Source organism: Schistocerca gregaria, chromosome 2 (genome assembly GCF_023897955.1).
Source record: "Schistocerca gregaria isolate iqSchGreg1 chromosome 2, iqSchGreg1.2, whole genome shotgun sequence".
Classification (NCBI taxonomy): Eukaryota; Metazoa; Arthropoda; class Insecta; order Orthoptera; family Acrididae; genus Schistocerca; species Schistocerca gregaria.
The window spans coordinates 1,024,244,022-1,024,261,604 of NC_064921.1; the positions used below are offsets into that span (position 1 = coordinate 1,024,244,022).

General features: G+C 41.6%; 1 protein-coding gene across 5 annotated transcripts in view; it reads left to right on the forward strand.

Annotated features, from left to right (window-relative positions):
- The window catches only part of LOC126335531 (protein CLEC16A homolog), a 232,100-nt gene that overhangs the window by 65,500 nt on the left and 149,017 nt on the right, over positions 1 to 17,583 (forward strand). For all 5 annotated transcript variants that reach the window (XM_049998900.1, XM_049998902.1, XM_049998903.1 and 2 more), the window contains exon 10: positions 8,776 to 9,006. In XM_049998900.1, the coding sequence (XP_049854857.1) occupies positions 8,776 to 9,006 (231 nt within the window). The remainder of the gene's footprint in view (positions 1 to 8,775; positions 9,007 to 17,583) is intronic.

A 17,583-nucleotide genomic window follows, 5' to 3' on the forward strand; every position in this document is an offset into this window, starting at 1 on the left:
TTCGAAAGCTTCTATTCTCTTCTTGTCTAAGCTATTTATCGTCCATGTTTCACTTCCATACATGCCTACACTCCATACAAATACTTTCAGAAACGACTTCCTAACACTTAAATCAATATTCGATGTTAACAAATTTCTCTTCTTCAGAAGCGCTTTCCTTGCCATTGCCAGTCTACATTTCATATCCTCTCTACTTCGACCATCATCTGTTATTTTGCTCCCCAAATAGCAAAACTCCTTTACTACTTTAAGTGTCTCATTTCCTAATCTAATACCCTCAACATTATCCGACTTAGTTCGACTACATTCCATTATCCTCGTTTTGCTTTTGTTGATGTTCATCTTATATCCTCCCTTCAAGACACTGTCCATTCCATTCAAGTGCTTTTCCAAGTCCTTTGCTGTCTCTGACAGAATTATAATGTTGTCGGTGAACCTCAAAAGTTTTTTCTCCATGGATTTTAATACCTACACTGAATTTATCTTTTGTTTCCTTCACTGCTTGCTCAATATACAGATTGCATAACATCGGGGAGAGGCTACAACCCTGCCTCACTCCCCAGGGATGGCTAGAGGAAAAATGTAAGGATGTAGAGGCTTATCTCACTAGGGGTAAGATAGATACTACCTACAGGAAAATTAAGGAGACCTTTGGAGAAAAGAGGACCACTTGTATGAATACCAAGAGCTCAGATGGAAACCCAGTTCTAAGCACAGAAGGGAAAGCAGAAAGGTGGAAAGAGTATATAGAGGGTCTATACAAGGGCGATCTACTTGAGGAAAATATTATGGAAATGGAAGAGGATGTAGGTGAAGATAAAATGGGAGATATTATACTGCGTGGAGAGTTCGACAGAGCACTGAAAAACCTGAGTCGAAACAAAGCCCCAGGAGTAGACTGCATTCCATTAGAACTACCGACGGCCTTGGGAGAGCCAGTCCTGACAAAACTCTACCATCTGGTGAGCAAGATGTATGAGGCAGGCGAAATACCCTCAGACTTCAAGAAGAATATAAATATCCCAATCCCAAAGAAAGCAGGTGTTGACAGATGTGAAAATTACCGAACTATCAGTTTAATAAGTCACAGCTGCAAAATACTAACGCGAATTCTTTACATACAAATGGAAAAACTAGTAGAAGCCGACCTTGGGGAAGTTCAGTGTGGATTCCGTAGAAATATTGGAACACGTGAGGCAATACTGACCCTACCTTAGAAGCTAGATTAAGGAAAGACAAACCTACGTTTCTAGCATTTGTAGACTTAGAGAAAGCTTTTGACAATGTTGACTGGAATACTCTCCTTCAAATTCTGAAGGTGGCAGGGGTAAAATATAGGGAGCGGAAGGCTATTTACAATTTGTATAGAAACCAAATTGCAGTTATAAGAGTTGAGGGGCATGAAAGGGAAGCAGTGCCCTCCCTGTTGTGCTAAATCAAACACTTTTGGTTTTTGTCAAGTCAGCGAATAATTTATTGTTAAATATAGCTATTATATAGGGCAACACTGTAGCATGTGTCCACCTACGTCTTCTTCGTTGTTTACTTCAGTTGCTTTAGGCAATGTCATGTATTTCTCTGTTAGTTCTTGAAAATTCCTTTTTATATCTCAAAAGCTCTCTTATTTCACCACCTCTTATCAGTGTCCTTCATTGTGGCTGTGAAATGAAATGAAATAAAAGAGGACTCAGGTTTTGTGTTGTAACTAAGTCCTTACTTCTTGATCTATCTGTCACCATGATGCTTTTATGTGGTCACCTTCATCTTATTTGAACTTGAACTTACGAGATGAAGGCAGAGCTCACCATCTGCAGCATCGTTGACAGAACCGACTGCGGACCTTTGGTGCAGAGCCGGGTGGAGGGTCTGAATCAGAGGCTCAGACGGTTTTGCGACCGTATTGGCTGCAGATTCCTTGACTTGCGCCATAGGGTGGTGGGGTTTCGGGCTCCGCTGAATAGGTCAGGAGTTCACTACACTCAGCTGGCAACTACACGGGTAACGGAGGCTGTGTGACGTGGACTGGGCGGTTTTTTAGGTTAGAAGGCCTTGGGAAAGTGCGGGATGGGCTGCAATGTCAAAGGGTGCTTGGCAATTACAGGACGTGCTTGGATCAAGGAAAGTCGGAATTGTAGTTGTAAATTGTTTTAGTTGTGCTGGGAAAGACCCTGAGCTTCAAGCGCTAATAGAAAGCACGGAAGCTGAAATCGTTATAGGTACAGAAAGCTGGCTAAAGCCTGAAATAAGTTCTGCAGAAATTTTTTCGAAGTCTCAGACGGTGTTCAGGAAAGATAGATTAGGCAGAATTGGTGGTGGAGTGTTTGTGTCTGTCAGTAGTGGTTGATCTTGTAGTGAAGTAGAAGTAGATACTCCGTGCGAATTGGTATGGGTGGAGGTTATACTTAACAGCCGAACTAAGTTAATAATTGGCTCCTTCTACCGACCCCCAGACTCCAATGATATAGTTGCTGAACAGTTCAGAGAAAATTTGAGTCTCGTACCAAATAAATACCCCCTCAATATGTTGGCAAAAATACTTGTTCATAACTGGTGGTAGGCAGAAAACATCTTCCGAGATTGTCCTAAATGCTTTCTCCGAAAATTATTTCGAGCAGTTAGTCCACGAACCCACGTGAATTGTAAATTGTTGCGAAAACATACTTGACCTCTTAGCCACAAACAATCCAGAGGTGATAGAGAGCATCATGACTGATACAGCGATTAGTGATCACAAGGTCGTTGTAGCTAGGCTCAATACCGTTTCTTCCAAATCCACCAGAAACAAACGCAAAATAATTTTATTTAAAAAAGCGGATAAAGTGTCACTAGAAGCCTTCCTAAGAGACAATCTCCATTCCTTCCGAACTGACTATGCAAATGTTGACGAGATGTGGCTCAAATGCAAAGATATAGTAGCAACAGCAATTGAGAGATTCATACCTCATAAATTGGTAAGAGATGGAACGGATCCCCCGTGGTACACAAAACAGGTCCGAACGCTGTTGCAGAGGCAACGGAAAAAGCATGCGAAGTTCAGAAGAACGCGAAATCCCGAAGATTGGCTAAAATTTACAGACGCGCGAAATTTGGCACGTACTTCGATGCGAGATGCCTTTAATAGGTTCCACAACAAAACATTGTCTCGAAATTTGGTAGAAAATCCGAAGAAATTCTGGTCATATGTAAAGTACACAAGCGGCAAGACTCAGTCAATACCTTCGCTGTGCAGTGCCGATGGTACTGTTATCGACGACTGTGCCGCTAAAGCGGAGTTATTGAACGCAGTTTTCCGAAATTCCTTCACCAGGGAAGACGAATGGAATATTCCAGAATTTGAAACACGAACATCTGCTAGCATCAGTTTCTTAGAAGTAGATACCTTAGGGGTTGCGAAGCAACTCAAATCGCTTGATACGGGCAAGTCTTCAGGTCCAGATTGTATACCGATTAGGTTCCTTTCAGATTACGCTGATACTATAGCTCCCTACTTAGCACTCATATACAACCGCTCGCTCACCGATAGATCTGTACCTACAGATTGGAAAATTGCGCAGGTCGCACCAGTGTTCAAGAAGGGTAGTAGGAGTAATCCATTTAACTACAGACCTATATCATTGACGTCGGTTTGCAGTAGGGTTTTGGAGCATATACTGTATTCAAACAATATGAATCACCTCGAAGGGAACGATCTATTGACACGTAATCAGCATGGCTTCAGAAAACATTGCTCTTGTGCAACGCAGCTAGCTCTTTATTCGCACGAAGTAATGGCCGCTATCGACAGGGGATCTCAAGTTGATTCCGTATTTCTAGATTTCCGGAAAGCTTTTGACACCGTTCCTCACAAGCGACCTCTAATCAAGCTGCGGAGCTATGGGGTATCATCTCAGTTGTGCGACTGGATTCGTGATTTCCTGTCAGGAAGGTCGCAGTTCGTAGTAATAGACGGCAAATCATCGAGTAAAACTGAAGTGATATCAGGTGTTCCCCAGGGAAGCGTCCTGGGACCTCTGCTGTTCCTGATCTATATAAATGACCTGAGCAGTTCTCTTAGATCGTTCGCAGATGATGCTGTAATTTACCGTCTAGTAAGGTCATCCGAAGACCAGTATCAGTTGCAAAGCGATTTAGGAAAGATTGCTGTATGGTGTGTCAGGTGGCAGTTGACGCTAAATAACGAAAAGTGTGAGATGATCCACATGAGTTCCAAAAGAAATCCGTTGGAATTCGATTACTTGATAAATAGTACAATTCTCAAGGTTGTCAATTCAACTAAGTACCTGGGTGTTAAAATTACGAACAACTTCAGTTGGAAGGACCACATAGATAATATTGTCGGGAAGGCGAGCCAAAGGTTGCGTTTCATTGGCAGGACACTTAGAAGATGCAACAAGTCCACTAAAGAGACAGCTTACACTACACTCGTTCGTCCTCTGTTAGAATATTGCTGCACAGTGTGGGATCCTTACCAGGTGGGATTGACGGAGGACATCGAAAGGGTGCAAAAAATGGCAGCTCGTTTTGTATTATCACGTTATAGGGGAGAGAGTGTGGCAGATATGATACACGAGTTGGGATGGAAGTCATTACAGCATAGACGTTTTTCGTCGCGGCGAGACCTTTTTACGAAATTTCAGTCACCAACTTTCTCTTCTGAATGCGAAAATATTTTGTTGAGCCCAACCTACATAGGTAGGAATGATCATCAAAATAAAATAAGAGAAATCAGAGCTCGAACAGAAAGGTTTAGGTGTTCGTTTTTCCCGCTCGCTGTTCGGGAGTGGAATAGTAGAGAGATAGTATGATTGTGGTTCGATGAACCCTCTGCCAAGCACTTAAATGTGAATTGCAGAGTAGTCATGTAGATGTAGATGGTCACGTTATTGCAGCTTTCTTGATATTTTGGATCTGTTGTGTAGTATCACTACTTCGAGTCATGTCACCCTATCTCCATCTGCAGAGAGTTGAGGGCTGTAAGATAGCTCAGATCTATGCCAACTATATATGAAATGACATATACAGTGTATCATTAATTCTTCTTTATTTTACATTCGTGTTTTCTCTATAAACAACTTCAATGATGACGCTGGGTGAACAGATCTCGAACAATTTAAATGAACACATGTCTTTGCTTGGACATTAGCCAACAATTTCTGAGTAACTAACCATTCTTAAAAGATTTTCATATGTTTTTTGCTCTTTTACTTTCTTAGGTGCATCTCTCTGTTCCTTGACCTCCAAGGCACAGCTAAGTCGTGACATCCTAAGAACAAACATTCCCCACCACAGCAGGTGGAGAGGTTTATTCGCAGTTGCAGTGTGATGTCCAGATACTCTGTAGCTGCACAGACATAAAAATGAGAGTGTACACAGTGGGGCATTCTGCACCCAGTTTTGAGACATTGTTCATGGCAACAGTAGTGGTTGAAAAACACTGCTATTAATTATATTTTATGCAGTCAAGACTGGTTTTTAATTAATTTTTTCTTATTGGCTGTCCAATGAATATTGAAGCAAAGGAAGATTTTATAAATAACATGAAATTCAAACAAAATCACTAATTGAAATAACAACTGCAATAACATGACCGAAGATATGAAATGATGGAAAGGAAGAAATTAAATTGAAGTAAACATATAAAAATAATAGAATAAAAATAATTACTCTAGTCGTTCCGATAAGGACATAAAAGCAATTGATTACCCCCTACAGGATTTGAACCCACAGCCGTCAGCAAACTATCCAAATAACTTAACTGCTAGGCTATGGTGGATTTTTGAAATCAGTGCTATTTTCAAAGCTCGAGTGGCTCACGAGAAATTCTGAAATACTGTTTTGTCAGTAACTTCCAAACAAGGGGCTACCAGAATGAATGGCTGCAGGGGTGTGATACCTGGGACCTTACAGGTGGTGTCAGACAGTTTATCCCTTACATGGGACGTTTACTTGTTGGAGCAATTGTGTTAAATATTACAGTTTATGTAATGGTGGATCCTACATGAAACAAATTCAAGACTGTATGATTTAACTGAGACAGCTTTCTGTGTGACCTTACGATAAAACTATGATAGGGCTGATACACTCCTGGAAATGGAAAAAAGAACACATTGACACCGGTGTGTCAGACCCACCATACTTGCTCCGGACACTGCGTACTTGCTCCGGACACTGCGAGAGGGCTGTACAAGCAATGATCACACGCACGGCACAGCGGATACACCAGGAACCGCGGTGTTGGCCGTCGAATGGCACTAGCTGCGCAGCATTTGTGCACCGCCGCCGTCAGTGTCAGCCAGTTTGCCGTGGCATACGGAGCTCCATCGCAGTCTTTAACACTGGTAGCATGCCGCGACAGCGTGGACGTGAACCGTATGTGCAGTTGACGGACTTTGAGCGAGGGCGTATAGTGGGCATGCGGGAGGCCGGGTGGACGTACCGCCGAATTGCTCAACACGTGGGGCGTGAGGTCTACACAGTACATCGATGTTGTCGCCAGTGGTCGGCGGAAGGTGCACGTGCCCGTCGACCTGGGACCGGACCGCAGCGACGCACGGATGCACGCCAAGACCGTAGGATCCTACGCAGTGCCGTAGGGGACCGCACCGCCACTTCCCACCAAATTAGGGACACTGTTGCTCCTGGGGTATCGGCGAGCACCATTCGCAACCGTCTCCATGAAGCTGGGCTACGGTCCGGCACACCGTTACGCCGTCTTCCGCTCACGCCCCAACATCGTGCAGCCCGCCTCCAGTGGTATTGCGACAGGCGTGAATGGAGGGACGAATGGGGACGTGTCGTCTTCAGCTATGAGAGTCGCTTCTGCCTTGGTGCCAATGATGGTCGTATGTGTGTTTGGCGCCGTGCAGGTCAGCGCCACAATCAGGACTGCATACGACCGAGGCACACAGGGCCAACACCCGGCATCATGGTGTGGGGAGCGATCTCCTACACTGGCCGTACACCTCTGGTGATCGTCGAGGGGACACTGAATAGTGCACGGTACATCCAAACCGTCATCGAACCCATCGTTCTACCATTCCTAGACCGGCAAGGGAACTTGCTGTTCCAACAGGACAATGCACGTCCGCATGTATCCCGTGCCACCCAACGTGCTCTAGAAGGTGTAAGTCAACTAACCTGGCCAGCAAGATCTCCGGATCTGTCCCCCATTGAGCATGTTTGGGACTGGATGAAGCGTCGTCTCACGCGGTCTGCACGTCCAGCACGAACGCTGGTCCAACTGAGGCGCCAGGTGGAAATGGCATGGCAAGCCGTTCTACAGGACTACATCCAGCATCGATACGATCGTCTCCATGGGAGAATAGCAGCCTGCATTGCTGCGAAAGGTGGATATACACTGTACTAGTGCCGACATTGTGCATGCTCTGTTGCCTGTGTCTATGTGCCTGTGGTTCTGTCAGTGTGATCATGTGATGTATCTGACCCCAGGAATGTGTCAATAAAGTTTCCCCTTCCTGGGACAATGAATTCACGGTGTTATTGCAATTTTCAGGAGTGTATATGAGTAAAGCTGTGTGGTACCATTGTAGTAAGCTGGAAAGGGAACAAGTAATTTGATATGAAGGAATATGTTCATTGAGCACTTTGTCCGGGAATATATATAGGCAGTCCAGTGTCTGTTGATATAGGAATAGAAGAAAATCAAGTTATTTAAATTTCTGGCAGCATCTTCGTAACGTAATAGATGAATGATACTTGTTGGTACTTCGACATGTTCTGTTGAGACATTCGTAGGTGTGAGTTTTTCTTTATTCCCCTCCCCCCCTCTCATCTGCTACTCATACTTCCCTTACAACCTATGTCGCTCTTTCCAAATGTACCTTCTTCAGGAAAAACACCGAAAACATTAGCTCTTCTTTGTAGGACTCAGGGGTCACATTAAATTGCCAATCTTCGTGGTTATATTCACATTGGGGAATGTGTGTTAGGGTGGTTGTGACAAGGTAGGGGGAAGGAGGCAGGCAGTGTGTTAGCATCCCAGGGCAATAGTGTGACATACTGATGAGCATGTTTCAATTTCATGACTATTTTACAACACATATGCAAATAATGGCAGAAAAGGTGACAAATGCAATTTTGTTTCAACTCTGATACAAGTCAGAATATCTTGTTTGACATCTTCAGTGTTAAACCTAGCTTTAAATTTCTCCTTGATTGCTGAAATGATAGCCTCCACCTTCCCTTACAGCCCTCCTTGCTCTCTCTAAATGTGCCTTCCATGGCAAAAACAGTAGCTCTTCAGTGTGTGTCTCAGAAATGAAACTAAACTACAAATCTTCTCAATTATATTTGCGTTGGGTAGCCTGCGTTAGGATGGGTGCACGAGAGTTATGAAATCCTTCCTGTTCCCACTTGAATCAGCTTGTAGAATCGAAACTGACCAGGTCAGTGTAGGGAAGGAGGGAAGGTGGTAATGCGTGGTTGCTTTCAGTGGTCCCTATGGTCAGTTCCGTGGCGAAGCTTTTTTCGCTGGACAATTGTAGAGGAACTGAAGCTGGATGCTCTAGAGGTGGTGAGGAAAGCCGGGGAGTAGGCTGCATTGATACTGGTACTGGCAGCCTTGGCAGAACTGGGCCGATGTCCATGAACTAGAGAAAGTGCAAGGTTAACCAAACATAGAAACTATTCATTTATGTGAATGTTGGTAACTTCCTGTGGCCATTGGAAGAAAAGTGGTTTTAAGAATACTACACGGTATGTAATGATGTTCAAGTCTGTGTTTTTAGTTTGTAATTCACTGAAATATTATTACAGAAACATCAAATCCACAAATGACAGTAGCAGCAGCGGCAGCAGCACCAGCACCAGCGCCACCAACAGCAGTATCCGATAGCACAACTGTGGCCCCAGTGGTGCCACAGCAGTCTCAAACACTTAGCAACAAACCATTTTTGGAAATGATTTTCAACACCCTGCAGTGTTCAGAAAATGATTATTCTGCTCTGTTTGCACTTTGTTTGCTGTATGCATTGGGCCACAATCAAGGTGAGAAACTTTTGCTGTATTCCTTAATCTCACTTACAGTTTAAATAGTGTATATTCAGTACAGTATGTGGAGCTTTCTTAAGTATTGCACTGTGTTTGATTACTTGTTTGAAATAGCATACTATATAATCAGTTTCACAATATTTGTGAAGTACATTGTCTGTGGATGCATCATGGAGTGCTGTAAAGATAAATTTTATGATTAATACATCATAAAAATAGAAACTGCATGAATGCCTGTGTAGGTTTTCGACAGACTCTGACAGCTTGCCATCTAGCACCTAACATGTATAAGGTGGAAGTGTGGCAAGAAAAGCGACACAAGTCGAAACATGGTATTTTTGGTTTATGTCACTGGATAATATGCAGGTAATCCCACAAACTACGTGAAAAAATATGATGGAATTTACTGTCGACAATACTTATTTGAAATTTAAAGAAAGGTTGTTGTTCTTGTTCTTGTTCTTGTCCTGGTCTTGAGTCCAAAGACTGGCTTAATGCAGCTCTCCATGCTGCTTTATCCTGCACATTCATATCCGAGTAACTACTGCAACCTACGTCCTTCTGAATCTGCTTACTGTATTAATTTCTTGGCCTCCGTAATGATAGTATCATTATGACTCGAGGACATTTGTTCATGTTTTATATACCAAAGTATACCTGTTTTTACTAAATATGATGTGCTCCCTTTATTATTTATTGAACTTTTTACAATATGATGATTTTACATCTGGCATTTTGTGGGGAGCCAATATTTTTCTTAATTTTTGGCCAGTTTTGAGCTCTAATGTCGTGCAATATATGTTAATGACATAAACTCAGTCATTTGAAAATGGCATAAAAGGCCGAAACCTGGGTCATAATTAAATAGACAACAATGCAGTCATTCAAAAATTATTGTGTGACTGTTGCCCAGCAACATTGAAAACTGTTTAGATTTTGACTTATCTTAAATCCAAGACAAAGCTCTCTTTGCTTTTGTAGCACTTTCTAACACAGGTGTTGTAACGTGGTGGACCTTTGTCGTCCCTCACAGCCTTGCTTGGCACATACTCTAAGGAGTATTGTACAGTATTTCTGAATTCTGTTCTTTTTGTTCCATATCTTTGTCATCCCCCACCATGAACCATGGACCTTGCCGTTGGTGGAGAGGCTTCCGTGCCTCAGCGATACAGATGGCCGTACCGTGGGTGCAACCACAACGGAGGGGTATCTGTTGAGAGGCCAGACAAACGTGTGGTTCCTGAAGAGGGGCAGCAGCCGTTTCAGTAGTTGCAGGGGCAACAGTCTGAATGATTGACTGATCTGGCCTTGTAACATTAACCAAAACGGCCTTGCTGTGCTGGAACTGCAAACAGCTGAAAGCAAGGGGAAACTACAGCCATAATTTTTCCCGAGGGCATGCAGCTTTACTGTATGATTAAATGATGATGGCATCCTCTTGGGTAAAATATTCCGGAGGTAAAATAGTCCCCCATTCAGATCTCCGGGCGGGGACTACCCAAGAGGACGTCGTTATCAGGAGAAAGAAAACTGGCGTTCTACGGATCGGAGTGTGGAATGTCAGATCCCTTAATCAGGCAGGTAGGTTAGAAAATTTAAAAAGGGAAATGGATAGGTTAAAGTTAGATATAGTGGGAATTAGTGAAGTTCGGTGGCAGGAGGAACAAGACTTCTGGTCAGGTGACTACAGGGTTATAAATACAAAATCAAATAGGGGTAATGCAGGAGTAGGTTTAATAATGAATAGGAAATTAGGAATGCGGGTAAGCTACTACAAACAGCATAGTGAACGCATTATTGTGGCCAAGATAGACACGAAGCCCATGCCTACTACAGTAGTACAAGTTTATATGCCAACTAGCTCTGCAGATGATGAAGAAATTGAGGAAATGTATGATGAGATAAAGGAAATTATTCAGGTAATGAAGGGAGACGAAAATTTAATAGTCAGGGGTGACTGGAATTCGTCAGTAGGAAAAGGGAGAGAAGGAAACGTAGTAGGTGAATATGGATTGGGGGGAAGAAATGAAAGAGGAAGCCGTCTGGTAGAATTTTGCACAGAGCCTAACTTAATCATAGCTAATACTTGGTTCAAGAATCATAAAAAGAAGGTTGTATACGTGGAAGAATCCTGGAGATACTAAAAGGTATCAGATAGATTATATAATGGTAAGACAGAGATTTAGTAATCAGGTTTTAAATTGTAAACATTTCCAGGGGCAGATGTGGACTCTGACCACAATCTATTGGTTATGAACTGTAGATTAAAACTGAAGAAACTACAAAAAGGTGCTAATTTAAGGAGATGGGACCTGGATAAACTGAAAGAACCAGAGGTTGTAGAGAGTTTCAGGGAGAGCATAAGGGAACAATTGACAGGGATGGAGGAAAGCTATACAGTAGAAGAAGAATGGGTAGCTCTGAGGGATGAAGTAGTGAAGGCAGCAGAAGATCAAGTAGATAAAAAGACGAGGGCTGATAGAAATCCTTGGGTAACAGAAGAAATATTGAATTTAATTGATGAAAGGAGAAAGTATAAAAATGCTGTTAATGAAGCAGGAAAAAAGGAATACAAATGTCTCAAAAATGAGATTGACAGGAAGTGCAAAATGGCTAAGCAGGGATGGTTAGAGGACAAATGTAAGGATGTAGAGGCTTATCTCACGAGGGGTAAGATAGATACTGTCTACAGGAAAATTAAAGAGACCTTTGGAGAGAAGAGAGCCACTTGTATGAATATCAAGAGCTCAGATGGAAACCCAGTTCTAAGCAAAGAAGGGAAGGCGGAAGGGTGGAAGGAGTATATAGAGGGTTTATACAAGGGTGATGTACTTGAGGACAATATTGTGGATATGGAAGAGGATGTAGATGAAGGCGAAATGGGAGATAAGATACTGCATGAAGAGTTTGACAGAGCAATGAAAGACCTGAGTCGAAACAAGGCCCCAGGAGTAGACAACATTCCATTAGAACTACCGACGGCCTTGGGAGAGCCAGTCCTGACAAAACTCTACCATCTGGTGAGCAAGATGTATGAGACAGGCGAAATACCCTCAGACTTCAATAAGAATATAATAATTCCAATGCCAAAGAAAGCAGGTGTTGACAGCTGTGAAAATTACCGAACTATCAGTTTAATAAGTCACAGCTGCAAAATACTAACGCGAATTATTTACAGACAAATGAAAAAACTGGTAGAAGCGGGCCTTGGGGAAGATCAGTTTGGATTCCGCAGAAATGTTGGAACACGTGAGGCAATACTAACCTTACGACTTATCTTAGAAGAAAATTTAAGAAAAGGCAAACCTACGTTTCTAGCATTTGTAGACTTAGAGAAAGCTTTTGACAATGTTAACTGGATCTTACAAATTCTGAAGGTGGCAGGGGTGAAATACAGGGAGCGTAAGGCTATTTACTATTTGTACAGAAACCAGTTATAAGAGTCGAGGGGCATGAAAGGGAAGCAGTGGTTGGGAAGGGAGTGAGGCAGGGTTGTAGTCTCTCCCCGATGTTATTCAATCTGTATATTGAGCAAGCAGTAAAGGAAACAAAAGAAAAATTCGGAGTAGGTATTAAAATTCATGGAGAAGAAATAAAAACATTGAGGTTCGCCGATGGCATTGTAATTCTGTCAGAGACAGCAGAGGACCTGGAAGAGCAGTTGAACGGAATGGACAGTGTCTTGAAAGGAGGGTATAAGATGAACATCAACAAAAGCAAAACGAGGATAATGGAATGAAGTCAAATTAAATCAGGTGATGCTGAGGGAATTAGATTAGGAAATGAGACACTTAAAGTAGTAAGGGAGTCTTGCTATTTGGGGAGCAAAATAACTGATGATGGTCGAAGTAGAGAGGATATAAAATGTAGACTGGCAATGGCAAGGAAAGAGTTTCTGAAGAAGAGAAATTTGTTAACATCGAGTATAGATTTAAGTGTCAGGAAGTCGTTTCTGAAAGTATTTATATGGAGTGTAGCCATGTATGGAAGTGAAACATGGACGATAACTAGTTTGGACAAGAAGAGAATAGAAGCTTTTGAAATGTGATGCTACAGAAGAATGCTGAAGATAAGGTGGATAGATCACGTAACTAATGAGGAGGTATTGAATAGAATTGGGGAGAAGAGGAGTTTGTGGCACAACTTGACTAGAAGAAGGGATCGGTTGCTAGGATGTGTTCTGAGGCATCAAGGGATCACAAATTTAGTATTGGAGGGCAGCGTGGAGGGTAAAAATCGTAGAGGGAGCCAAGAGATGAATACACCAAGCAGATCTAGAAGGATGTAGTTTGCAGTAGGTACTGGGAGATGAAGAAGCTTGCACAGGATAGAGTAGCATGGAGAGCTGCATCAAACCAGTCTTCGGACTGAAGACCACAACAACAACAACAATCTTTGTCATCACAGCTGACTATTTAGATACTTACTTTACAATTTGTTTCCTGTTGCACTTATTAAAGAAAAATATTTTCCCACCATTGTTAACATTCTTTGTGATAGCTGTATTCAGTTATACTGTGACAGCCTTGTGATCACTAATGTCCACATGCAAAACTTGTGTGTAGTATTAACTGTGAGGTCTAAGCCATTACTTTCAGAGATTGATTCTCTATGTGCTTGAAGTATTTCAGATAAGATATTCAGAACAATTTCTCACAAATTCATATTTCTTGCACCACTTTTAATTGCAACTCTCCATTCTATAGCTGTCAAATTGAAATTATCTCTACTTCCCCCCCCCCTCTCCCTCCCCTCCTCCTCTCGCCTCCCAAATACAATGGAACGTTTGGGAAACTTAATCCCAGTACTCTCCTAGCTTTCTCTGAAGTGTTCTATCACTACGCTTCTGAGGCAGGCGGTCTGTAAAAGCATTCGATTGCCTTGGTTGACCTACCTCTGACAATTACTTTTAGACAGATTATTTCACATTCAAATTCTTTTATAATCTCAATAGATTCAGAGGTTTTTATGTGATAAAAGCACCATACCATTGGCATTTAGTCTGTGTGTTTCATATAAATTCTAATCAGAATTTAGAATTACATTGTTATCCACTTCTGGTTTCAGCCAGCTTTCTGTTGCTAATGCTATGTGGGGGTTATTACCTTTAATAAGTGATGCTAATTCAGGAACCTCAACAAGGGCACTCTTGCAATTTACTAATGGCATATTAACATTTTCTTTTTTCGCTCTGCAGGGACAGAAGCTCTGCTCTGAGAGTAAAGTAGCTGTCGTTTCTCCATTTTCGGTAGGCAACTCATTACTGTCCCGAAGAAGAAGTTCCTCACAGGGACCGTATAGTTCTCCACCCAATAGCGGAGGTTTATAAATGCACATCTGAGATCAATGCAGAACAGTCTAAAGTCTCTGGTTTAGATGTTCCAATCAGGTCCAAAACAATTGACCATTGTTGTTTCTGGGTATGATGCTGTAAATAGAGAGCCATGTTTCCACCCTGTGGATGAGGCTAGCTGTCTTCACCAATTCAGCCAACCACCTAAAGGAACTGAGTGTGGCCTCAGAATGGCAAACGTAATTCATGCTGACATGAGCTCTTATTTGTAGCCACTTGTACCCAGTGCATTCAGTAACTGTCGGCAGTGACATTGGGGTTGCTGAAGTGTGTTAACTGTGGCCAGTGCAACTTCTAGCTGTTTCGGGACAGAGGCCAGTTCACTTAATTTCTGCACACAAGCGGCACAGTCCCTGTTCATTTCTAAATGCCGAACAAGAAAACAAAACTAAACACTAGTTCACTGAATATAGCTGCATAGCACACAGGCAGACAGTGAAAATATATATCTGTTGAGTGTCTAGGAAATTGCAACAGTGGTTTTTAGTTAAATGCATGACCGAAAGCACATCACTGTTGATGATCCACAGCTGCATGAAATACTTTGAAATTAATTTGCAGACTGTGAATTCCTTGACATCAGGTATATTAGGTTTGATCTACTATCCAATAGTGACCTGTGAAAATTTGTGCCAGGTTGGGACTCGAACCCAGATTTTCTGCTTAAATGGTCACCTCAATGTCTTTGACTATCCATGCAAGCTCCCTGTTGTGGAAATCCAAGTAAATTTGTGAGCATTAAGTGACAAAATTAGTCTTGTAAGAATGTAGATAGTGTGACATAGGGAGTTTGGGTCGATCTGGGGAGTCTGCACAGATAGCCAGAGTTGTTAGGGTGACCACTCGCAATAAGCAGGAAATCTAGGTTCGAATCCTGGTTCGGTCCAGGAAATTTGGGTTCGAGTCCTGGGCCGGTTCAAGTTGGCACAGATTTCCATACATGTCTTGGATAGTAGACACATATCTAATATAGCTGATGTCAAGGATTTCACAGTCAGCAAATTAATTTCAAATTGAATCAGTTTTGAGATATTATTAGATAAATCTATAATATTTCTATTAGTATTACTTTCACTCACATTCTCACTTTGTGGAAAGTTCACTGTTGTTTTATAGATTAGTGATGTCGAACAACCTGTGGACAAAGAAATTTCCTTATTCATGTGTAGCTTTGTTTCTTTCATTGATTACAGCTTCACTCCCTTGTACAGCACTATTTTACAGTTTTTACTATTCCTTCATTCTGCTAGTCACACATTGTGTCCTGTAAACATTATGGAGGAGGGCCTTCAGCAATGTGGAGAGATTCATGTTATATATTAATAGGCAGAAACAGTCACTGCAGGATACTCCTGTAAAGATGCTAACAACAGATAATGCTGAACACTAATCTACTCATGCTTATAATTATGGAAATTGCTTCTAGGTTATTTTATAAATTTGTATGTATGTCAGGAGAGAAACAGCTTCTCTGAACAAAGCCATTGCTGCTCCTCTTTATGAATCAACAGCCGTTCGTGTCACTGACTATGATTGGTGATAGCTGATGATTATAGCAGCTATGTTTGTTTTCGGTCATTTTCATTCCACAGGTAAGTAGATAGCTATGAAATCATTCTGAACATATATTGTATGATTTCAAAAACTGGCATATTTCTAAATTGCACCTGTGAGGTTGTTTACATCCAGTTTTCTCCCTATGTTGCTGTAATTTTATTCTTCTTAATCATGAATGTAAAGGGACAGAAAAGAAAATTAATGTATAAATGTATATATTAAAAATTGAAGAAAATAAGAACTTAAAACCCTTTTGAGAGCTGGCACCATGTACTATGCTCGGAGGACATTTATCTCATTTAAGTTCATTTGTCTTGTACATGATGATTTGTGCAAAATGTGAAGTTTTCAACATCGTTTGAAGCTGTACCTTCACACCTCCCTTCCCCTTCATGCAGTAACTTGTAGGTATGCAAACCTGTGGGTCTAATAAGGATATCCGACTGTATCTACTGACAACATTCCTTTCTCATGTGTGTAAAAAATGACATTATATACTATATAATGTTCGTGAGACAACTACTCTTGGTTTATATGGACCGTAACAGCAGGTGGTTCGTTGAATACATTGAAATGTATTGTGGTTCCTTACAAGGTTGGAAATTGGTACTTTCAGAATATGTAACATTCTTTTATGTTAAGAGTTTTTGGAAATAATTTTATGTTTTGTTAATTGTATTAAAGTTATTATTGAAGACCGACAAATATTCGGAGATCAGAGCGTAAGAATAGGTAAACTATTGTACTTGCAACGCTTCTTCCCTTTCTGTTGTGTGTACAATACAGTATTTTCAAACATTATGCCATCTGGAAAAAGTATCAACTTTCAGGCTGTATAAACATGACTTCTTCTTAGAAAGGAATGCTTGCAACAAAAATTACTATTAGCAATGCATTATTTCTTTGCTGCTTGTAGAGGAGTTGGTTTTGGCAGAGGAGGCATGATTTGCCATTGCAGCTTTGCTTTGAGCAATGCTACGATCAAGAACAATATGAAATGTATTTTATATATTATTAAAAACGTGGAGCAAATTTCAAAAATTAATTCTATGTCTGAGAGACCACAATCTCGGAGGCAAGTAAACTGGAATAAGAAAGGAAACAGCTACTATACTAAGGTAGGAGAAATGGAAGTATTACAAGGAACTGATAAAAGAGGCAGAAGAGGGTTGTATTCAGCACAGGACAAGACAGATGTACCAAAAAGTAAAGAAAGTAACACAAAAATATAAAAAGAGAGACACATTTATTAAAGACTCCCAAAGAGAAATCCTCACAAGTGATGCTGAAGTAGAGCAGTATTGGGTAGACTACTTCGCTAATTTACTAAACTGCAAAGACCCCACTGAACATCTCTTATGTGACATGTGTGACGCAATAGACATCAGAGTAGAGCCACCCAGTGAAGAAAAATGGAAATGAGCGTTTGACATCATTGGCTGGATGGCCCCTTGTGGGGGCAGATCCAGCCATCTTGGTGCAGGTCTCATTACATCCAACGCCACATTGGGCGACCTGCGCACTGGAGGGGGATAAAATGATGGTGAAGACAGCACAGCACCCAGTCCCTGAACAGAGAAAATCCCGACCCAGCCGGAAATTAAACCTGGGCCCGTAGGAAGGCAATCCGTCAAACTGACCATTCAGCTATTGGGGCAGACACC